The sequence below is a fragment of the Alexandromys fortis genome, unplaced genomic scaffold, assembly GCF_014885135.2.
Source record: "Alexandromys fortis isolate MF-2015 unplaced genomic scaffold, M_Fortis_MF-2015_v1.1 scaffold_373, whole genome shotgun sequence".
NCBI lineage: Eukaryota > Metazoa > Chordata > Mammalia > Rodentia > Cricetidae > Alexandromys > Alexandromys fortis.
Window position 1 is genome coordinate 371,502 of NW_026068244.1, and position 23,583 is coordinate 395,084.

Genomic DNA, 23,583 nt, shown 5'->3' on the forward strand with positions numbered 1-23,583 from the left:
TATATATTTCCATCCCATGGAGAAGGTGGTTTGCCTAGGGTCACTAGAGTTCTTCCAGCTCTGATGTTCTGAATCTGAGCTGCTACCACTATTTTAAGAAACTGTAATTATGACCTTTGAAAATATGATGATTTGGGGACATATTTCATGCATGATTTCATGAAATTCTATAATTTTTCTTTCTACAATTTTATGATACTTGGATTCTCCAATCCTATGATCTTAGATTTCATAATTCTAACATTCAAAAATTCTGATGATATGATTTTAATATTAGGAGTCCTTGTTTCCAGTATTGTAACGTTAGGATCTCTGAGAGGAAGCCATTTCTCCAACATGATTTGTAAACATTTCTTTCACTTGGCTGGAGGTGAAGACTCTTCAAAGCAGTGGTTCTCAACCTGTGAGTCACCTAAGAGCATTGGAAAACAGAGATATTTACATTACAATTCCTAATAGTAGCACAATCACAGCTAGGAAATAGCAACGAAAATAATTTCATGGCTGGGGTCCCCACAACATGAGGAGCTCTATTAAAGGGTAGCAGCATAGGAAGGTTGAGAACCACTGCTTTAAAGGGTGCTATGGGGAAAGAAGACAGTGGCCCTTATGGATCTGAGCTCCCCCTTCCACAATGTGTTTATATTAGGAAATGGAAAGGTCAGTGGGGGAATGGTAGGATCCAGCAGGGCTTGCTGGAGGATGAAGGCTAAGAATTGGGTCTCAAGTATTGGCAAAGATTTGATTAGATGACAAGAGGTAAGAAGACATTTCAGGGAATAGAATAGGGACCATATAGGGGAAATGCCCACTGGGGTGCTCCAGGGTCAAGTTGAGGAATGGTGAGTAATTGCTGTGTTTAAATGTCTCTCCAGAGTGTGTGAGTCTAGGTGACATGTAACTGGGAGAAGGAGATCATCTATGCTTTATTTGAGTGGAAATAGAAGGAAGTGGGCAGGGGTACCTGAATGAAGGAAGAGGGTAAGTCAATGACAGATGGTCATCTTGGGAACTGTAAGAGTGGTAACTCCTATTTAGACAACTGAATTGGCTCAATCCAACAGGGTCAGTGCTGTGGGAAGGAGCAGACTTAATATCTGTTCTGAGAAAAATCTACCTCCATGTGTCTGTGCATCTGTGTGTGTGTGTGTGTGTGTGTGTGTGTGTGAGAGAGAGAGAGAGAGAGAGAGAGAGAGAGAGAGAGAGAGAGAGAGAGAGAGACTGCACAGGTCTCACAGTAGTGAGAGTCTATGTGAGGTTTTACTTTTCTAAGGAATTCTGAACATATGAGGTTTCCGACCAGAAAGTCTCTATGTGTGTGCCCAGTGAATGTAATCATAAGGATGAGATATGGTTGACTTTTAAAGATGGCGCTGTTGCTCTTGGGGTAAGTTTATCAGTTTATCAGGCAGATAGTTACACACATACAGACATACGTTACCTGCAGATTTAGGGAACAAGGTGACTGAGCAATAGATGTATGCTAGGTCCCAACCTGGGCATGGTAACTCCCTTGAAAGTGAATCACGCCAGACCACTACTCTTGGAAAAGAGACATGGCGATCAAGAGTGTGCAGTGCGTACTTCAAGAGAGAATTACGTAAGCTGGTGGTAAGGGTCACCAGGAGATGGGTGAGAACGAGACACAAAGGAGACAATACCTGATTTTGTTGGGTTCTGGGCGGGTGAGAGTGAGTCAGAATTGAATTGGCTAGAAGATCTGCCTGCTCAGGGTACACAAAATGAAGATGAGCTCATCTAGGACAGTTAAGTCCAAAGGTGAAATGAAGAAAAGACATTTTGGGCAGGAAAAAATAAAGCAAGTCTGTGTGTGAAAGCCAAGAAAGATGATGGATGAGCTTGCTATAGAGGAATTGCAAGTAGCCTTTTGTTCCCTGTTTGGAACATACAGGCCAGAGTGAGAGGCAGTAGGAAGTGCTGGGGTGGGGGCAGCGTGGATCTTTGTAGCACAAAGTGCACCTTTTGCGTAGGAAATAGGGAAGTTTTCAAGAGAGACTCAACTTTCACTGCCCAGGCTTCACCCGGATCTGGAATTGGATGGTTCTTAAAACTTGTTTGGGGCTGGAGAGATGGCTCCGAGGTTAAGAGCATTGCCTGCTCTTCCAAAGGTCCTGAGTTCAATTCCCAGCAACCACATGGTGGCTCACAACCATCNAAGCCTACCAATGGGGCGAAGGCAAGACCTGCAGGTCCAGGTTCTGAGTGCCTAGATGTTGGGAAGCTGCTCTGTGCTGAGTTCAGAAACCCGACTGCTCGCCTGGCTTCAGGATGCCTCTCCTTTAGGATGCCGTAGGTTTAACCGCATTGCATCCCCATGATGGCTTCCTCTTCTCCTATATGTTCCTCCTTCTTCTATATAGAAACATAATACAATATAAGAGGAAACCACAGACGGAAAAATATAGCCAAATTCCTACAAACATAAACACCACTGTATTATCACTAGTTGGGCTGAAGGTGGCAGTTTGCACATTGCTTTTTACTTTATTCATGTTTTTACTTTAACTTTGTTTATTTTCTGAATGTAAAAGTTGATTAAAAATACATTTTCTTGGGGCTGGAGAGATGGCTCAGAGATTAAGAGCATTGCCTGCTCTTCCAAAGATCCTGAGTTCAATTCCCAGCAACCACATGGTGGCTCACAACCATCTGTAATGGGGTCTAGTGCCCTCTTCTGGTCTGCAGGCATACACATAGACAGAATATTGTATACATAATAAATAAATAAATAAATAAATATTAAAAAAAAACTTGTTTGTAAAGTTCGCTCCAGCTCTGTGGATCTCATGTACAAATACATGAGTCATTGTTCTTTTTTTAAGATTTATTTATTAATTACGTATACAGTGTTCTGCCTGTGTGCATACCTGCACCCCAGAAGAGGGCACCAGATCTCATTACAGATGGTTGTGAGCCACCATGTGGTTGCTGGGAATTGAACTCAGGACCTCTGGAAGAACAGTCAGTGTTCTTAACTGCTGAGCCATCTCTCCAGCCCCATGAGTTATTGTTCTTAAATGGAGGAGCTTTTCCAATCTAACTTCAGGCTGTCCTGCTTTCACAAATACTTAACTGATGTCTAGTCCCTTGTGTGAACTGGAGAGATGGATGGCACAGGGACTCCACAGTGGAAGGGGACAGGAAGAACGTGAGCTCTGTATGCAGACTTATTGTTTTCTGTGTGTGGAGGTAGGGATTGAACCCAAAACCTGGAGATGCTAGGCAAATGCTCTGCCCCTTAGCCATACTGCCTGCCTCGTGTGTTCAGATATGGTTTGAGTCTTGGCTCCACCACTACTTACAGGAGACTTTTTTTTTTACAACTGAGTTCATGTCTCTGTACCTCAGATTCCCATCTATGCTATATCCCCTTCAGGGAGAAAACCCAGAATTTGCACAGTTGCTAGACCTAGTGAAAAGAATAAATAAGTTACAACTAATATGTTTCTAAGGTTACAAATGAGCAGATCCAGGATTCCAACCCAGGTCTTTGGGCTCCTGGAATCTGCTTTCCCATTGGTTTACCTGCTCAGCCCTCAGGTTAGTGGTTAGCTAATCGAGATGAATTTGGGATTGGATTGGACTGGACAGCAAAAACATCTTGCAGAAGAGCTTTGAGAAGCAGTCGCCGCTGCTCCTTGGTATCCCCTGCCACTCTGTTAGCGCCAACCTCCTTGCCCAGTCTTTTCCCTCTAGAACCTAAAGCCATTGGCTCCATCTCCATACCCTCATCTCCTTGTTTTCTTGTCTCTCACTTCAAGTCCCTTCTCTTTCCAACCTAAGTTGTCATGGGTATAGTTTTCAGCAACCTTGCTTTCCTCTTGCCCTCATCTTATGGTATCCATAGCAACAGTCTCCATTCATTTCCATGGCAACTGCATTCTGATCCCATTCCCCGCTGAATTCCTAGCTCTGGGCAGTACCAATAAAGAGAAGGAGGGAGAGAAGACATCCTCACAGTAAGCAGTAGTAGCATCTGGGAAGGGTCACTGCCCAATCCTTTGTCGTGGTCAGGCCAGCCTCGAGTCCCTAGAAGGCATCCTATCCTGCTTCTCCGTATCTTAGAGCCTTGACTTACAAAATTCCCTTACTTTCATCTCTCCTAGTTCCTCTTAGGCAAAGCACAGTCCATGAGCTTCCTCTCCCAGGAAGACTTCAAGACAGCAGGAGGGCCAGCCCAGGCTTTGGGTCTGAATCCGCATCCTGCCATTACTAGCTCTGTGACCTTTGTCAGTTAGTTTCCTTCTTAGAGCTGTTTTCTTCCTCTGTAAAACAGGAATCCTAATTCTCCCCTTGTGTTTGCCATGCAGATTAAATAATGTGTGGAAAATGCCTGACACACGGTAGGTGCATAGTTAAGTGCTAGTTTATTTTTATTCTGCTCAGCCACCCCCAAGCAGAAGGAATCTCTCTCCTTTACTCCCCCATCACTTCCTGTATTCCCCAGCCTTGATAACTTTCCACTTTGTTCTGTGGTTATTTGTGTAGCGTGGCTTAGTCTCCCCCTCTGCAAAGAATGCTCTCATTTCCCCCTACAGAACAGGCCAGCAGGCAGTGTGTGTTTGTGTCTACATGTATTCATGTCTACTTCCGTGTGCCTATGGATGTGTCTGTGATGTTATACTTATCCGTGTGTGTGTGTATGTGTGTGTGTGTTGTGTATGGGGGTAGTTTTCAGGTGATTGGCATGTCACTAAAGTGTTTTAGTGTTTAGGGGCTCTGGCTTGAGGGGTTCCACACCTCCAGATATCAGCAGTATGTATGATAGCAGGAGCAACCCTTCAAGCAATTTTCATTTTTTTGGCCAGTCTCTCCAATGGGAAGCTGCGCTGCCACCCCACGACTCCTGCCACTGTTCCCTTTGTAATCAAAATGGGGCTAGTTCTCAAGAGAGGAATTACCAAGGAGCAGAGAGCCCGGAGCAGCACAGGGCTGGGAGTAGGAGAGGCACTGAAATATCATTAGAGGGCAGTCTGATCTCTGAGTTTGCATTCTGGCCTTCTTAGTAGCTATGTATGACTGTGAGTTACAGTTATATCAACTCTACCTTTCTGCACTATGAAAGGGGCTAACAGTGGCTGTCGCAGGGGGGCAGAGATGGCTGCAGAGCCCTGCAGTACCATGAAGGAGGGGGCATGTCTGTAAGGTAACCTGTGTGAAGGAGGAAAGCTGGTGTGGAAGGACACACCTGAGCTAAATACTGAAGCGTGAGCAGAAGGTAGCCAGGTTTGGGTGTGGTATACAGCTCAGGCCAAGTAAGGAAGATGGAGGTTGTTCTATTGATGATAAGTTAGGTTCCATCCTTTCTGTGTTCATCTCAATCAGATCAAAAGCCAAAATCTTTATGATAGGATCAATGTCCCTTGTATTATTTTGTTTTTTGTTGCTATAATAAAACACAAAGCACAAGCAACTTGGGGAGAACAGGGTTTATTTCCTCGTAGACTTCCAGGCAACAGTCCATTATTGAGCGAAGTCAGAGCAGGACCGCGGGGCAGAAACCTGGAGGCAGGACCTGAAACAGAAACTGGCTTGCTGTCCATGGCTTGCTCTGCCTGCTCTCTTATACAGCCCAGGACCACCTGCCCAGGGTGGCACCATCCACAGTGTGCTAGGTTCTCCCACATCAGTCATCAACCAAGAAAATGCCCACATATATGCCCACACGCCAGTCTGATAAGGGCAAATCCTCAGCTGAAGCTCCCCGTTTCCAGGTGACTCTTTTCTTGTGTCAAGCTGACAAAAACTAAGTAGTACAATTCTCGCTGCCCATCTTAAATCTCTCATTACTGTCTTGTTCACTGTGTTCTGGCAACACTGTCTTTTTTGTTGATCTTTAAGCTTGTAGACATGTTGTACTGATTACTCTCTTGCCTAAGACAGTGACATAGCTCACTCCCTCATCTCCATCAGGGTTCTGCTTCTATGGCATTCCCTCTACCCTGGGCTTTCCTGGACACCACATCTAAAATAATACATTTGACTGGGTTTATGGCTCAGTGGAAAGGGTTTACTGGGCCTGCATAATTCGCTGAGTTCTATCCCTAGCTTGTCTCTGCTGTCTCTTTGTGTCTCTGTCTGTATCGCTCTCTTTCTCTTTTACACACACATGCTAACATGATTAAAACAGCACCTCTTTTTATTTTTAGTAGTTTGTTGAGACAGGGTTTCTCTGTGTAATAGTCCTGGATGTCCTGGAACTCGCGCTGTAGACCAGACTGACCTCGAACTCACAGAGATCCACCTCTGCCTCCCTAGTGCTGGGATTAAAGGTGTGCGCCACCACCACCCAGCAAAAGAGCACCTTTTTATACTCTGCTTTATTGTCCATCTTTAACACTTAGCTCTACTTGAAATGATAGAGATTTGCTTTTCCCTCCCTCCCTCTCTCCCTCCCTCCCTTCCTTTTGTCTGTCTTCCTCACTATAATATTACCATCCTGAAGAAATAATTTGATGGCTTTGCTTTTTAATTGATTTCCGGTGCTTAGTGCTGTGCACAACACGTGGAAAGTGCTTGGTTATTTTATTGAGTGAATTATAGGGAGCTGTGGCAGGGTTTGATGAGAAAGCAAGATGGGCTAATTTGTATGTTTCAACGTTCTCACTCTCCACAGGTTAGAGAAGAGATTTGCAAAGACTGGAGTGTGTGGTATAGATTGGAGTGAGAGTCTTATTGGAGCAGCCGCCAAGAGTACTCATTCACTGATTCCCTCATGCCAGAAACACCTTCTCTGGTCTAGGCCCCATACCCGTTGCCAGCCAGATAGGAATTTACCAGATTTTCTTCCTATGCTGAGAGTCGTGCACTCTTTGCCAAAGCTAATCTGTGCCAGCAGTCTGTGTCCCGTGCAAAGGTAGGGGCTCTGAGTGAGGTCAAGGTCAGTGGTCATTTCTGGCTGGTGGCAAGATGCAGGTGGCATCTCAGTAGATTCATAACTTGAATCTTAACAGAACTAGCATGTGGGGCATTTCTCAGATTGCACTAGCAGAAATGATGTGGATGGCCTTGGGAGTGGAAGATAGTATATGAGCAGTTTGGGAGGTAAGGGGCTGAGGAACATTTGAGAAAAACAGAATCTGGGCCTGGGTGGATTAGATGAGGGGTGGCTTACTGACTGAGAGCGTGAACAGCTGGGCGGTGGTGGTGCACGCCTTTGATCCCCACACATGGGAGGCAAAGGCAGGTGGATCTCTGTGAGTTCGAGGCCAGCATGGGCAACAGAAAATGTGAACTCTGAAGTCGTGCCACTTGGATTTGAATCCTGCTTGTATTGTTGGTAGCTATCCTCACCGGGCTTTGTTTTCTATATAAAATGAAGACAAATAACAACTTTATAGGATTGTAAGAAGGAACAACCATACTGAATATGAAGTGGTGAGAACCTAAATACTAAGTATTCTAGAAGCATTCATCGTCTGTTGAATCTTAGAGAGGGCTTCAATGCCAGAGTGATTGGGAATTGGACTACTAACTCATAGACAGTGAAAACCGCGGATGTTTTGTGGATAGAGGAGGTGGTCAAACAAAGCTGGGTTTGAAGTGTGTACTGGTAAGGGAGAGGTTTGAGAAGTTGGTGAGCGGGATCCTGCCATCCTGAGAGAGACAGGAGGAGTATCTATGATACTGGGTTGGGTCTGACTAGTGGAGGGTGGCATCAGGGGTCTCCGGGGTTTGAGAGGAAGGAGAACTTGGGGTGGAAAGCAGTCCTTGTTCTGACTAGTACTTGGGAGGGTGGAGAATGAACAGTGAGCGAGAGTTCCCACCAGGGCCGAGCCCAGCTCTGCTGCCCTGACCTGAAGCACAGGGAGCTGGCAGGCCCCAGACAGCTCAAGATCTTGTGCTGGTAGGTAACCAGTTCCACCTAGCCAACTTGCCCTAGCCTTGCACCCTGACCTCTGCCAAGAGAGGCTGAGGAGAGGCCCTTTAATCGTTTTACTAGCCAGGAGCTTCTACAGCCTATAATACTTTCCTCAGATTTAAAAAAAAAAAAAAAGATCATTCTTTTAGCCCAGCCACACCCATTCTCCCACAACCTCCTCCACCCCTCAGCCTTCCTGGTTCTCCCCACCTCTGCTCTTCATCATGCCCTGGAGCTCTGCCACCACCTGGGTTCCCTGGCAGCCTGGTTGCCATGGCACTGTGGGAGCAGGTCTGGCAGAACAACAGCTCTAGGTAACCCCAGCAGGCAAGACCTGGGACCCAGCTCCAGCCACCTTTCTGCTTGAGAACCCCCTGCCCTCCTCCCCCAGCTGAGCAGAGGAGGACATGAGGAGAAAAAGGAAGCTTCCCCGCAGGGCAGCTCTTTACCTGTGAGGATGCTGAATGGGAGGCACTTCCCACTGTGGCCCAGCCTGTGCCTTCACCCTGCCCTCTCACCAGCAGCAGCAGCAGAAGCAGCAGCAGCAGTAACAGCAGCAGTAACAGCAGCCGCAGCACCAGCAGCAGCCTGGGAACCCTGGGAACTGGCCAGGCCTGGACTCCAGGCTGCTAAGGGCAGGGGCAGGGCACAGGGGCAGGGCTGGGTGGGGGAGGAGATAACCTGGATGGGCAGGGTACAGGAATCATCAAAGAGGGCTGGAAGGGGGCTATATGTCAAGGAAACTGGTCTGGGGTAGTTCTGGGAAATCACTGCATGGGGTTAGGAGGGGCTAGAGCTGGGAGGAGAAGAGGTCTATGGAGGGGGCAACTAGGCCATCAGGAGAGGGAAGATTTGAGATTGGAGCTACTAGGGACAGGAGCGGGAGGAGACTAGGTGTAGGGTTGTGACTGGACCAAATTGTGAGGAGTGTGGTTAGGCCTGAGAACAAACTGAGAAAACCCCCTTGAGGGAGTGGTGTCTCAGAACGAAGTTATGGAGATGGGGCTCTAAAGGGAAGGAACTGAAGGTCTCTTAAATGTTCGGGTCCCTAGGTATCTAAGGAAATGGGAGAAGGTGGTCGTTGGGGCAAGATCTAGTGTACTTGCTCAGTTGGGCCTAGCAAGCCTCTCTCCTGTTGCCACATCCTGGCTCATTTTATCTCATACCCACAGTGTGGAGGGTGATACCCCAGGCAGTGACCTGAGCACAGCGGTTGATAGTCCTGGGAGCCAACCCCCCTACCGGCTGAGCCAACTACCCCCCACCAGCAGCCACATGGGAGGCCCCCCTGCTGGGGTGGGCCTTCCTTGGGCTCAGAGGGCACGCCTCCAGCCAGCCAGTGTCGCCCTGAGGAAGCAAGAGGAGGAAGAGATAAAGCGCTCCAAGGCCCTGTCAGACAGCTATGAACTCTCCACAGACCTGCAGGACAAGAAGGTGCAGAAGAGATGCTCCGGTTGAAAATGGGAGTGGGATACAGAGAGAGCTGAAGGAGGGGGGTTGGGGTGTGGTACTTGAGGGTGGTATTCAGGGAGGAACAGTAAGGTTGGGCCTGGAGAAGACTGGCTCCAGGACCTGTCATTCACATTCACTGCACATACACTGAGTCTTCTCTTCACTTAGCAGACATTATTGCGCTCCAATAATGGGGTCCAAAAGATGAATGCGACCTGCATCCAGCCTTCAAAGGCATGCAGTCTAAGTGGGGAGGCACACACGTAACTTGGCAATTTCACAGTGTGATGCAATACACTGTCTGGAGGGGCTGGGGTGGGGAGAAAAGGGAGGGAGGGAAGGGAAAACAGTATACAAGATTTCAGAAAAATAGAGCCTGGAAGGGCAGTTATCAACATGTTAATTATGACTATGCCTAGATGTTTGGGCTGCAGGTGAACCCTCCCTCACGCCCTCCTGTCTTTCCTTCCCTCCTGCTTTTCTCTTACTCTGATTCTCTTTCTTCTTTCTTCACCGTCCTACCCTTCATTTATTGTTTCCTTTCTTTCATTTTTTTGGTTTCTCTAAGCTTTTTCTGATTTCAAATAATATACATTTCTTTTTTTCCCTGTGATTACATACACCTTGGGATTATAAGTGAGAAAAGACTGGGCGCACAGCCTGTCATGACTTCTTCCAGCAGTTAGTTGTGACTTGAGCGGGGTATGGTTGAGAACCAAGGCCACGAGGCTCTGGCAACTTTCTGAACTTGTTCCTCTGACAGGTGGAAATGCTGGAGAGGAAGTATGGGGGCTCCTTCCTGAGCCGCAGGGCTGCCAGGACCATCCAGACAGCTTTTCGCCAGTATCGTATGAATAAGAACTTTGAGCGGCTGCGCAGCTCAGCTTCAGAGAGCCGCATGTCCCGCCGCATCATCTTGTCCAACATGCGGATGCAGTTCTCTTTTGAGGAGTACGAAAAAGCACAGAACCCTGCATACTTCGAGGGCAAGCCTGCCTCACTGGACGAGGGTGCCATGGCTGGTGCCCGGAGCCACCGGCTTGACCGGGGTCTCCCCTATGGAGGCTCCTGTGGTGGGGGCATCGATGGTGGTGGAAGTTCAGTCACCACATCTGGAGAGTTTTCTAATGACATCACAGAGCTCGAGGACTCCTTCTCCAAACAGGTCAGGAGCCCTGAAAGGGGCCTTTCTTCTCCATTCCCAGGCTCTGGCTGCTTCTCCTACTTCTTTATCTATTTTCCAAACTGCAAGAATTTGCACTACTGAGCACTTAATAGCAACAAACAGCAGCGATTTTAATTGAGACTTTGAGAATGGTGAGAGAGAATTGTTAACATGAGAAAAAATTACAGCTGAGTGTTTACCTGTAATTGAAGCATTGGCAGAACTGAGGCAGGAGGACTAGGAGCACCTATGTTAAAAAAAAAACACACACACACAAAAAAAAAACCCTAAGGTAGTGATGTAATTCAGTAGTAGGAGCACTTATCTGGCATGTCCCAGGTCCTGTGTTTCATCTCCAGTACTGTTAGGGAAAAAAAATTATGCTGCTAAAACAAGCATGTTAGGATATGGGTTCCAATAAGATGGCTCAGCGGGTGAAAGCGCTTGCTGCCAAGCTTGCTGCCCTAAATTTGGTCTCCAGAACCCCTACTGTGGAAGGAGAGAACAGATCGTTTATTTTGATTATTTTTATGTTTGTGTATCTGTCGTGTGTGCCAGGTGTGTACAGTTGCCCAAGGAGGCTAACAAAGAATGTCAGGTTCCCTGGAGCTAGAGTTAAAGACGGTTATGAGGTATCTGGCATGGGTACTGGGAACCAAATTCCAGTCTTCTGCAAGAGCAGGTATATATTCTCAATCACTGAGCCATTTCTCCAGTCCATAAAAACGGATTTATAAAAAGATTTATTTATTTTCCTTTATATGTTTGGGTGTTTTGCCTACATGTATGTATGTGTACCATGTGCACACCTGATACCTGTCGCATTCAAAAGAGGGTGTCTGTGATCCCATGAAACTGGAATTATGAATGATAGTGAGCCACCCACCCATGGGTACTGGGAACTGAACTTGGGTCCTGTAAAAGACTAATGAGTGCTCCTAACTGTTGTGCTGCCAGTTTTATATCAACTTGACAGATAGAGTCATTTCAGAAGACGAAACCTTAGTTGAGAAAATGCCCATATCAGATTGGTCCGTGGGACCACCATGGCACCCTCGTCCAGTGAGGCATTTCCTTGATTGATGAGTGGTATTGGAGGGCCCAGCTAACTGTGGGCTGTGCCACCCCTGGGCTGGTGGTCCTAGATACTATAAAAAAGCAGGTTGAGCCAGGAGGTGGTGGCGCATGCCTTTAATCCCAGCACTCAGGAGGCAGAGGCAGGCGGAACTCCGAGTTCAAGGCCAGCCTGGTCTACAGAGTGAGATCCAGGACAGCCAGGGCTACACAGAGATACCCTGTCTTGAAAAGCTAAACCAAACCAAATAAATGAACGAAAGAAAGAAAGAAAGAAAGAAAGAAAGAAAGAAAGAAAGAAAGAGAGAGAGAAATCTGAGCCAGTCATGGGGAGCAAGCCAGTAAGCAGCACTCCTCCGTGGCTTTTACATTAGCTCCTGCCTCGAGTTTCTGGTCTGACTTCCATGGATGATGGACACAAAGTAAAATGAAATAAACCCTTTCCTCCACAAGTTGCTTTTGCTCATAGTTTTATCACAGCAATAGAAACCCTAACTAAAATAGAAATTGGTACAAGGTTCATGGGATATTGCTGTGACAAACGTGACCATATTTTCGGGAGGATTGTGGAAGGACTTTGAAACTTTGGGCTAGAAAAGTAATAACAGATGAGCCAGCGCTCTCTCCAGCCCTAAGAAATGATTCTTGAAAGTTTTCCTCTCACCTGCACGTATGCACATGTGCATGTACATGTGCACACGCACACACACACACACTCACACACCTTAAGTGCAATAAAGCAATAAAAATGAGTATATAGAACAAATAAGAAAACAAAAGGTTCCCACTGTTTGAAATTCGATATAATAGCAAATAAAGGATTTACTGACAGATAGTACCTGCTCGATGCCGGGTACTCTGTATACTTCACAACAGATCTGTAAGGTAGAGGACACTAGGCTGAGACTTGAACTCTGGTCCATATTTTCCAGGATCTTCCAGTCTGGTAGACAGTAGAAGACATATAGGTGCATGGTCATCTCCTAAAACAGAATGTGTTCAGAACCAGCAGGGATTCTGGGAGGCCCAGAGAAGTTTCTTGGAGAAAACAGCATTGTAACTAGGCCTGACAGGACTGAAAAGATGTAGCTAGTTAGAGATGTTGAAGGGGGCATTGTTTGCTCAGGTATTGATTGCATCAGCAAAAACCACGGAGCTAGGAATGGGCATGGCAGTGAGTGGAATGGGAGGTCGTTCTAAGCTGAGGGTATTTTAGCATGGCTTCCCGGGAGAAAATCCCAGTTGTGCCAATTCCCAGCTGTATGACCTCAGGCAAACAGTTTTACCTTCTGAGCAACAAAAAGGAGATAACGCTTTCTTTTTAGTGCTGTTTTAGAGCTGTGGTGAAGAATGCATCTCAACCAGGTACCACAGGGAAAGCACCTGGCATGTGGTAACTGCTAAGTTGTTTTTTGTTTTTCTCCTAAAACTGAGGAGGTGCTTGGTTGAAATTGTTGAGTGAATGAAGCTTTATAAAAGAAATCCCTGTGACCTAAACTCTGTTATCTGACCCTATCATTAGCCTGTGCATGCTTCTCTGAGGCTAGCGAACGGACGGAGGGACGGAAAGAAGCACGAAGGGAAGAGCTGTATCACCCTCCCATTCATTTCTATGATAATGAAGCACCTCTTCTGTGTCGAGCAGTAGCTGATCTAAAATAGAAACTCAGCTTGCACCTATTCCTCAAGGGGAGAATAGAGAACAGGAGAATCCCACCTGATGGAAGATGCAGAAGAACCAGGCCTAATCCTAGCACTCCATGCTGTCTACATCAGGGGTGGGGAAAATGTATTACTTACCTATCTGTACAGTGAACTACCCCAAAATGTAGTAACTATAAAGTGACCTTAGGGGCCAGTGAGTTTGCTGGGTAAACCTGTTGACTAGAATTCAATCCCTGGAGCCTATGTAAGGTAGAAAGAGAAACCAGTGCCACAAAATTGTCCTCTGACCTTTACATACATGCTGTGGCTTACATGCCCGCACCCATATATGTGCTTACAGACACAGTGATAATACATTTTTAAACAAATTTTTAAAAAACTGACATTAGAACTGAGCTGAATAGAGTCACATTGAGTAGCCTATGTTGGCCTCAAACTTGAGGTCCTCCTGGCTTAGCCTCTGGAGTGCTATAATTACAGATGTGTACACACACACACACACACACACACATACAAACATACACCAAGAAACATTTATTATGCAGTTTCTGAGGGCCAGGAAACTGTGAGGGGCGTGGCTTGATGATTTGCTTCCGGGTCTCTCTGGAGGCTGCTGTCAAGCTGTGTAGGACACAGTCTCAGAAGACTGGACTGGGGCTGGCAGGGTAACTCCTTTGCTGGCAGTTCCTCTCCCTTAGGACTGTTCATAGTGTGGCTTTCCTTGGGCGAGGAGTCTGAAGAACAAGTCAAAGGGAACATGCAAGACAGAATTTGTAATATTCGACAGTCTCCTTATAGAAATACCATACGTCTATTGTGAGCCACACAGACCAATTTGGGGACAGTGTGGTATCTAAGATTATAAATGCCAGGAGAAAGAGGTCATTAGGGGCCAGTTTGGAAGCTAGGTGTACGAAAGGTAGAATTACTAGGTGTAGTTCAGATTCTCAAGAGTAAATATTGTGGATTTCCTAAGAGATGTTGACACAGAAAGCCCTGGGAGGAAGCTGAGATTTGGGGCTTTCCCTGCATGGGAGTTGAGATGGTGTTGACAGAGGTAAGAGTGTGGCTTGAATAGGGAGGAGGTAGTATTTAACTTGGCTTGACATGAGATGGACATACTGAAGTGGCCAAGAAGGCATCTTGTCATTGTTAGTCCTAGCCTGTGAACTCACAGTGACTTCCTGGGAGTTATTTTGTAAATTATTAAGAACCTATGGGTTTCTTTGCAAAATAAAGGGATGGACAACACACAATGAATGCAACAGTATTTTTGTAGACTTCTTGTCTCATATTGCTCTGTTTGGTCTTTTTTTTTTTTTGGCTAACTGGTCTTTTGCTTGTATATTATGGTTTCTGATTTTGTGTTTTTATGGGCTTTGATTGGGCATGTGTGTGTTTCTTGTGCTTTTTCTTTGTTGTTTTTTAAAATTATTTTTCTGGTTTGTTTGTTTTTTGGTTTTCTAAAGAGAGAAAGAAGACATGGAGTTGGGTGGGTAGGGAGGATCTGGGAGGAGTTGGCGAGGGGAAACTGATCAGATGTATTGTGTGAAGATAAATTTATTTTCAATAAAAATATACATACATATGAAATAATAATAAGTGGCTGGAGAGGTGGCAGGTTTGATTCCCAGCACCACATGGTCAATCGTGACCCTGTATAACTCCAGTTTCAGGGAATTTGATACCCTTTTCTGGCCTCCACTGGCACCAGGCACACATGTGGTATACAGACATACATACAGGCAAAACACACATACACACAAAATAAATAAATAAATATTTTAAAAGTTTAAAATAAAGAGCCTGTGGGCGGGGAAGGGGGGACCCAAGCATCTGTGTTCTTGGCTGACCCGCCAGGGAGCTTTCCATGCCTTTCCTTTTCTTCTTCTCTCCTCTGATCCTTGTACCATTCCTCCCTTTATCTTTCCTCCCTTTCCCTCTTCACCTTTCACTGTGTGCAGGTTAAATCTCTGGCTGAATCCATCGATGAGGCCCTGAACTGCCACCCATCAGGGCCTATGTCTGAGGAGCCAGGGTCAACCCAGATGGAGAAGCGGGAATCAAAGGAACATCAAGAGGACAGCACAGCCACCTCCTTCAGTGACCTTCCCCTCTACTTGGATGACCCAGTTCCTCCTCCATCACCTGAGCGACTGCCCAGCACAGAGCCCCCACCCCAGAGCCGCCCTGAGTTCTGGGCACCAACTCCCCTCCCACCAGTTCCTCCACCGATGCCACCAGGGACCCGGGAAGATGGTAGCCGTGAGGAAGGCACTCGCAGGGGTCCTGGGTGCTTGGAGTGCCGGGATTTCCGGCTCCGGGCCGCACACCTTCCCCTCCTTACCATTGAGCCTCCCAGTGACAGTTCTGTAGACCTGAGTGACCGCTCAGATCGCGGCTCTGTCCACCGCCAGCTGGTGTATGAGGCTGATGGCTGCAGCCCCCATGGGACCCTGAAGCACAAGGGGCCACCAGGCAGGGCCCCAATCCCACACCGCCACTACCCTGCCCCTGAGGGTCCAGCTCCAGCCCCACCAGGGCCCCTGCAGCCAGCCCCCAATAGTGGCACTGGGCCCAGTGGTGTGGCTGGGGGTCGGAGGTTGGGGAAGTGTGAGGCAGCAGGTGAGAACTCTGACGGTGGAGACAATGAGAGCCTCGAGAGCTCCAGCAACTCCAATGAGACCATCAACTGCAGCTCTGGCTCCTCGTCCCGGGATAGCCTGAGGGAACCTCCAGCCAGTGGCCTGTGCAAGCAGACCTACCAGAGGGAAACAAGGCACAGCTGGGACTCGCCAGCCTTCAACAATGATGTGGTTCAGAGGCGGCATTACAGAATTGGCCTCAACCTCTTCAATAAGTATGTGCTCTCAGTTCTAGCCTCCTTGCCTCTTCCCATCCTGCCTAGGCACCTTGTTTGAGGACCTAGCTCCAAGCAGTGACCTTGGTTCTGCCAGCCTATCATCGGGTGAAATGGTATTTCTCCCCCAGATGCCCAGGGATGAGGACTAGTAGAAGGGTGGCAGAAGGGAACAGTAGCACTTGCCTGGAAATCTTAGCACTCAGTAGACTTTAGTCAAAGGGGTTGCTGTAAGTTAGAAGACAGCCTAGTCTCTGTTGGGAGCACCAGGCCAGCTTAGGCTACAGAGTAAGACCCTGTCTCAAAAGACAATTAACCAAACTAAGAAACCAAGGGGGAAAACAAGGTTACCGAATCGAGAGACACCCCCCCCCCACACACACACACACATACCCGTGTTCGAGTCCTGTGCTTTCAGTATCTGTTTGTATGATCTTGAGCAAGATGGCAAGATGTTTCCCCAAAATGACTTCCAGGTGTTATCATCCCTATATCCCCCTTCCAGAGGGGAGGCCGTCTAGAATATAAAGAACCCCAGACTAAGACCCCTAATCTGCCTGTTCACTCACTGTCTAGCCTTAGGTAACCTGTGGTCCTTCTTTGGGCTTCAGGTTTTCTCATCTTTCTGTAAGTAGGGTTGTGTATTTGGCAGCAGGCTGGAATGACTAACTGACTAAGCTCTTTCTGAGTGCCTGGTCCTCTGCCAGGTGCTGAGGAATGGGGGTAAGAGTGTGGCATTTGATTGGAAAATAATTAGAAAACATAATATGTAATTAGACAACATTAGATATAATGGAAGGCATTTGATGTAATGCCTCTCATCTTTATAGTCTGTTAAACACTGCCACCTATGTTTAATTTTCACAATAACTCAGCAAGGCTGGTAGGAGTGTTCGTATTTTAGAGATAAGGAAGTGAGACCTGGAGAAATAAAAGAGGCTGTCCAAAGCCATGCAGAAAGTGATTATTCAGAAACTCCGGGACATCAAAGTCCAAACTTCCAATTTTTGGTTTCATGGGAGTCCTAAGACATTCAGGTTCTGTATGTGGGATGATTCCAACCCAGATGTTTTGGTCCCAGTCTCTGTAAACATTGGAGGCACCTCATCTGTAGAAAAAGCCCCAGAGACTGGCTAGGATGTAGGACATGGAACAAGTAACCTCGTCACTTCTTCCCTGTCCTGAGGGTTCTGAGAAGCAGTCTTGGTCTAGAGCTCAGGCCTTTTCTCAAGACAGTCTGACGGTTGCGGGGATGATCCTGACGAAAGTAGGCTCTCATTTCGATGCTTCTTTTCCTCCACCTGTGGTAAGCCTCCAGTAAAAGAGGAAAGGGGTGTGAGGATGGATGGATACCTTGGAATTTTGAAACTCTCTGAGATGGAAAGTAGTTTACTCTTATGTTGTGATGTTTTTATCTGTACCCGAGAGGAATTGGACCACATTATAGACCCTCGGCTCTCTGAAGCCTTGCTTAGTTCTAGAAATGGGACCAGGTGCAGTTCTAGAGGAACAATTATCTGACCTACCTCTTCTCTTTTTGCAGGAAGCCAGAGAAGGGTATCCAGTATTTGATTGAGCGAGGTTTCCTGTCAGACACTCCTGTGGGGGTGGCTCACTTCATCCTGGAGCGGAAAGGCCTGAGCCGGCAGATGATAGGGGAATTCCTGGGGAACCGGCAGAAGCAGTTCAACAGAGATGTGTTGGAGTGAGGACCCCAACATGGGGCAGGCGGGCTAGGGATTCCTGGAAAAGGAAGGCAGGAGGGAGAAAGGGGGCAGTCTGTCTTTTTTGCTCAGATAAACTTTTTAAAACAAGATGACTAGATTTTCGTGTTTCCATACCCCTCTGCTCCTAAAGGGTCTTCTCTCTCTTGACCCTATTCCTAAAGTCTTCGAAGAGTGGCTCTCCGCAGGGCATGCTCACCTAATAGTTCGCTTTGGGCCTCAGTTTCCCATCACTGAAACGAATAGACTAATGGAAAGCACTCTAAGTGACCATGGGCCTTCAGTTTTCTTACTTCAGCTTCACTCGGTCCAGAGTTTGGAAGCATGTCAGTGGGGGTGCGGGGCTGCTTATGCAAGTGGGTGGGCCAGTGGTTTCTGTAGAGAAATGAAGAGTGCCACCACCCACCCTGACTCTTTACTTTTCAGCTGTGTGGTGGACGAGATGGACTTCTCCTCTATGGATCTGGATGATGCACTCAGGAAGTTCCAATCCCATATTCGGGTTCAGGGTGAGGCCCAGAAAGTGGAGCGACTCATTGAAGCTTTCAGGTGTGCCTGCTTCCCACTCCTGAAGCTGCCCTTTTCTTCTTTGGGGCCCTATTTCCACAAGATGCTTCTCTGCATTTTAATTTTCTCCCACTAAACAGAAATGAAGGTCAGGTGTGGAGGGGGAAGAGACAGGAGGATCTCTGAGTTCAAGGCCAGCCTGGTCTACTTAGTGAGTTTCAGGACAGCCAGGTCTACATAGAAAAACCCTATCTCAAAGAAGAAAACTAACCAAATAAGCAAAAATCCAGAAATGATAAATCTCATCTTGAGAGGCATTTGTAAGGTTTGGAGATAGTGAATATAGCTCTGATATATATATCAGTGATCGAGCATTTGCCTGTTGCATGGCTATGAATCTTTGGTTTCTGTGTCTTGTACTGAAAAAGGGGGGGGCTACCATTCTATGAGGTAGATGCTTCTATTGATATTTCTATTTTGTAGGTGACAAATCTCAAGTTTAGGGGCATTAGAGTAAGTTAGCTGAAGCAGGATTTGAACTTGCGTGTTTCTAAAGCCGTGGTATCTATACTCAGCTCTAAATGCTTTGAAGATCAAACTGAGCTGGGTCTAAATCTTGCTCCACTGCTTTGGAGCATTTACAGGGGAGACGGAGGAATTGCTGAGAACTCATTTTCCATTATGGGCGAAAGATTTGCTTTGGCAGATGATCTGTTTCATCCCAGCTTTACCACTCACTTGCTCTATTGCCTGGTCGAGTTACCTCACCACTCTGAACTTTCATTATATCCTGTGTAAAACAGGACTGCTTGGGAGTTGGAGGTGTGGTTTAGTGATAGAGCAAATGCTTAGCATGCTCAAGGCCCAAGGTTCAACCTCCACTGCTACATAGCCAAAGAAATGGGGCACTAGCATTCATGCAGTGGTGTGATCAACTGCATGGGACAATGTACATTAAGTTTCCTGGAAAAGTTCCAAGAAGTTAGTGATTATGGTTTTTCATGGTACTATTGGGGAAAATGGAAGAGGACAGATTTCAAGTACTAAGGGAGTGTTTCTTGAAGGAAAGGGATTATGATGGCAACTTGGGCAAATTGTGGGCAGGTGGAGATTGCTGGCACCTGCGTCTAGACTTGACCCTTGTTGTCTCACAGCCAGCGGTACTGTGTCTGTAACCCTGCCCTTGTACGCCAGTTCCGGAACCCCGACACCATCTTCATCCTTGCTTTTGCCATCATCCTCCTCAATACCGACATGTACAGCCCCAGCGTCAAGGCTGAACGCAAGATGAAACTGGATGACTTCATTAAGAACCTGAGAGGTGAGCAGAATTTCCCATTTACTTTTCTTGCCCGCCATCAGAGAAAAGAAATTAGGGTGGGGATGGGAGTGCGGTGAAAGATCCCAGAAGTCATTGTAAATTAGCCTTTGTCACTTTATCTCATAGCTGGATGTCCCCAGGCTGTTCACTTAGCAATTCACTCCAACAGTTACTTGCCAGGCTGTGTGGGTAGCTCAGTAGCTGAGTGCTTACCTAGCATGTGCAAGGCTCTGAGTTTGATTTCCAGAACTGCAAAGACAAACCCACTCTCGGAGCAGCTATTTCCTAGGTATTGACTCAGGTTGTAGAATATGACTCTGTCTCAGAAAACAAAGAAATACAGATAGCCTGACTCTTAAACTGTTTTATTCACTCACATCCTTCACCCATCCCTTATTAGCGCTCTCCTTGTCTTTCCTACTTACACCCATAAAGACTCATTTAGATACCTTTACCTCCATTCATTTATTCGTTCATCCATCCAGTTGGCCAGCCAGTTGACACTTACTGGATGTTTAATGAGTACCTAGTAAAATGAATACCAAGGACAATGGAGGGGAGTCTGCTATAGGCTCTGTTCTTAGAGCTCTTCCATCATGAGGGAGAGACTGCCATGTAGTGCCTAGATAACCACGATGAGACAGAAAGTGAACAGTGATGTCAAAGAGGCCAAAAGACAACCAGAACTCAAAGGAAGGAGCTCTTACCTCCTACTGACTTCCCAGAGGAGTTGTATTTTAAGGTGAGCCTTGAAATGACAGACTAAAAATAGAGGAGGGCTTACCTGGCAGAGAAAACAACAAAGGCCCAGATGGAAGAAAATGTGAGGTTGTTTAGAGATCAATTGAGATGGGCTAGACGAACACTTGGGAAGGTCAGGCGGATCCAGTCTCTGAGGTCTTCCAATGCCAGATAAATGATGCCACTTTGATCTGTGCTTTCGGTTTATTGTAACGATGTCAAGCTCTCACCAAAGAGCAGCCTACTAAAATGGCACAGATACTATGATTATTTCAAAAGCAATGAAAGGAGGGAAATAGAGATGGGAAGAGCAAGACAAAGTTGCTGACTGTCATAATTTATGTTGCTGGAGGCTTTAAAGCTGTCTGGCAGCTAAGATAAAAAAAAACAGTGGGGAGAAGAATGTACTTTTAGCACTTGTACAAGGAAGAAGTATGGTATTTCCCAAACAAGAAGTCATTTTTTCCTAGCAGAAGCTTTAAAGAGAAGAGTGAAAAGGTTTCACTCAGCACACAGTCAAGAGTGGAGAAAGACAGTGGACTTAGGAAGAGCAAGTTAGATTTGAGGGCACCCAGAGCTGTTTCCCATAATTTTGCCATTATTCATTCAACCATATACATATGCTCACCATGTATACAGTCAGTCCTCCATACCTGTGGGTTCTTCATCCATGAATTCAACCAACTGTAGACTGAGAACATCTAGAAAAAAACTTGTGTCTGTACTGAACATGTATAAACTTTTTCTTGTCATTATCCCCAAATAATACAGTAAAACCACTGTTTACATAGCATTAACATTGCAGTACATATTGAAGTAACATACAAATTATTTAAAGTAACAAGAGAATGTACATAGGTTATATGAAAATACCACTCAATTTTAACAAGATCAACCAACACCTTACCACTTAGCAACCATACTTGACTGTCCTATTTTATATATGAAACATGAGCATCCTTGGATTTGGGAGTTGATGGAAGATCTTGGGACCAATCTCCCATGGATATGGAGAGATGATATGTGTGTGTGTGTGTGTGTAACCATGTATTTCCTCCAATTATTGAATAAATAAGCAAACAAACAAATGAAAGCAATACATGTCTATTTTAGGAATGTGGGGCATGAGGCTATATTTCAGCAACAGGCTGTACTTAATATTCATGAGGCCCCTCCCTGGGTTTAGTGCTCACCACTGCCAAAATTATTTTCTCCTTACATTAATTTGTTTATTGGGGTGTGTGTGTGTGTGTGTGTGTGTGTGTGTTACATGTGGCTATACACATGTCACAGTATTCATGTGGAGGTCAGAGGACAGCTTGCAGAAGTTTGTTCTCTTCTTCCACCATGTGGCTTCTGGGGATGGAGCTCAAACCATCAGACTTAGCAGCAGGTATCCCTACCTGCTCAGTCATTTCTCTGGTCCTCATGTAGTTTATTTTATTTTTAATTCTTTTTTTTTTTTTTTTTTTTGGTTTTTAGAGACAGGGTTTCTCTGTGTCACTTTGTTGCCTGCCCTGGAACTAGCTCTTGTAGACCAGGCTGGCCTTGAACTCACAGAGATCCTCTGCCTTCCGAGTGCTGGGATTAAAGGCGCGCACTACCACCACCTGGCTCCTCATGTAGTTTATTGTCTTACTCTTTTTACTTAACTTGCTACAGGGATTGTCTCATATTATTGAAATATTTTGGTAAACATCAAGTTTATAGATAAACTATTATTTACTTAGCTATTTCTCTATTGTTAGAAATTAAGCTGTTTCCAAATTTCTCCACAAATAGCACTTGGTGAACATTCTTTGACATCAATCTCACATATATTTTTGAATAATTCCTTAGGATAGATTCTTTGGAAAAGAATTGATAGGTTTGAATATTTACGCTCTTGCTAGATTAGTTTCTGAAACTGTTATATCAGTGTACACTCCAAATTCCTCAGATTCTTACTAACTCTGAATATTATTTTCAAGTAATATTCCCAGTTAAGAACGTACTTAATCGTAGCACTTAGGAAGTAGAGGCAGATAGGAGGGGGGTGGGAGTGGGGGATGGCTGGAGTGATGGCTCAGCAGTTAAAAGCACTGACTGCTCTTTCAGAGGACCCGAGTTCAATTCCCAGTACCCACATGGTGGCTTACAACTATCTGTAACTGCAGTTCCAGGGGATCCAATACCCACCTTTGACCTCTGAAGACAGCAGGCCAACATGGTACACAAGCATGTGTACAGACAAAACACTCATATACATAAAAAACAATAAATAAATCTTAAAACAAAAACCATGGAAGGTAAAAGGCAGTACCTGCTTGTCTTAATTGCAGTGTGTTATAAGTTGTTTAGACAAAATCCCTACCCTAGCTAAAAAAGTAATTGGCTGTTTTGTTTAAAGGCACCTTCCCTGTCCCATTCATAGCTAAAAGACTAAGAATACTCACTGGGTTTTTTGGTTTGTTCTTTTGTTTTGTTTTCGCTACGGTCCATGCTGGGTGTGAGATATTATGGAGATCCCCCTACTGCCTACCCTCCATATTGATGTGACATACTCCTGTGTTACACTTTCCATGTAGGGGTTGACAATGGTGAAGACATCCCCAGAGACCTCCTGGTAGGCATCTACCAGCGCATCCAAGGTCGTGAACTGCGGACCAATGATGACCATGTGTCCCAGGTGCAGGCTGTGGAGCGCATGATTGTTGGCAAGAAACCGGTGAGTGCCTGGGGAAGGGACAGTGTTGTGTGGTAAGTTATCCCCCCCCAGCCCAGGTTGCCCTTACCTGTAAAATGAAGTGGAAGATATTATATTCCTTAGGGATCATGGTACAGATTATGGGAGATTCTCCATGTAAATGCATCTAGTATATTGCAAAGTTCATAGTAGGTGCTGTGTAAGTATTTTCTTCTCATCTATGGTTTTTTCTGCCCATCCCAAGTAAGAAGAGTCAAGCTAATATTTTCTAAAAAAACAGATATTTTGGCCAACAAACATTTATGGATGCCTTATCCTTGATTTTTTACTGAAATCTAGAGACATAGATATGAATCAGACACAATTTCTGTCTTTAGGGGCACTCAGAGATTAGTGAGGTTCCAAGGCAAAGACACATAATGCTTCTGCCTCGTGGTCTAATTTAGAGGAACAGAAATCAGGGAGAGGCCATTTTAAGGCAAGGGAAGTTAGAAAGACTTCTTGGA

General features: G+C 45.8%; 1 protein-coding gene across 5 annotated transcripts in view; it reads left to right on the plus strand.

Annotated features, from left to right (window-relative positions):
- Iqsec2 (IQ motif and Sec7 domain ArfGEF 2) overlaps positions 1-23,583 on the plus strand; it is a 78,826-nt gene that overhangs the window by 46,018 nt on the left and 9,225 nt on the right. For all 5 annotated transcript variants that reach the window (XM_050131215.1, XM_050131210.1, XM_050131214.1 and 2 more), the window contains 7 exons: positions 9,055-9,316; positions 10,098-10,499; positions 15,203-16,098; positions 17,642-17,803; positions 18,249-18,371; positions 19,484-19,650; positions 22,959-23,098. In XM_050131215.1, the coding sequence (XP_049987172.1) occupies positions 9,055-9,316; positions 10,098-10,499; positions 15,203-16,098; positions 17,642-17,803; positions 18,249-18,371; positions 19,484-19,650; positions 22,959-23,098 (2,152 nt within the window). The remainder of the gene's footprint in view (positions 1-9,054; positions 9,317-10,097; positions 10,500-15,202; positions 16,099-17,641; positions 17,804-18,248; positions 18,372-19,483; positions 19,651-22,958; positions 23,099-23,583) is intronic.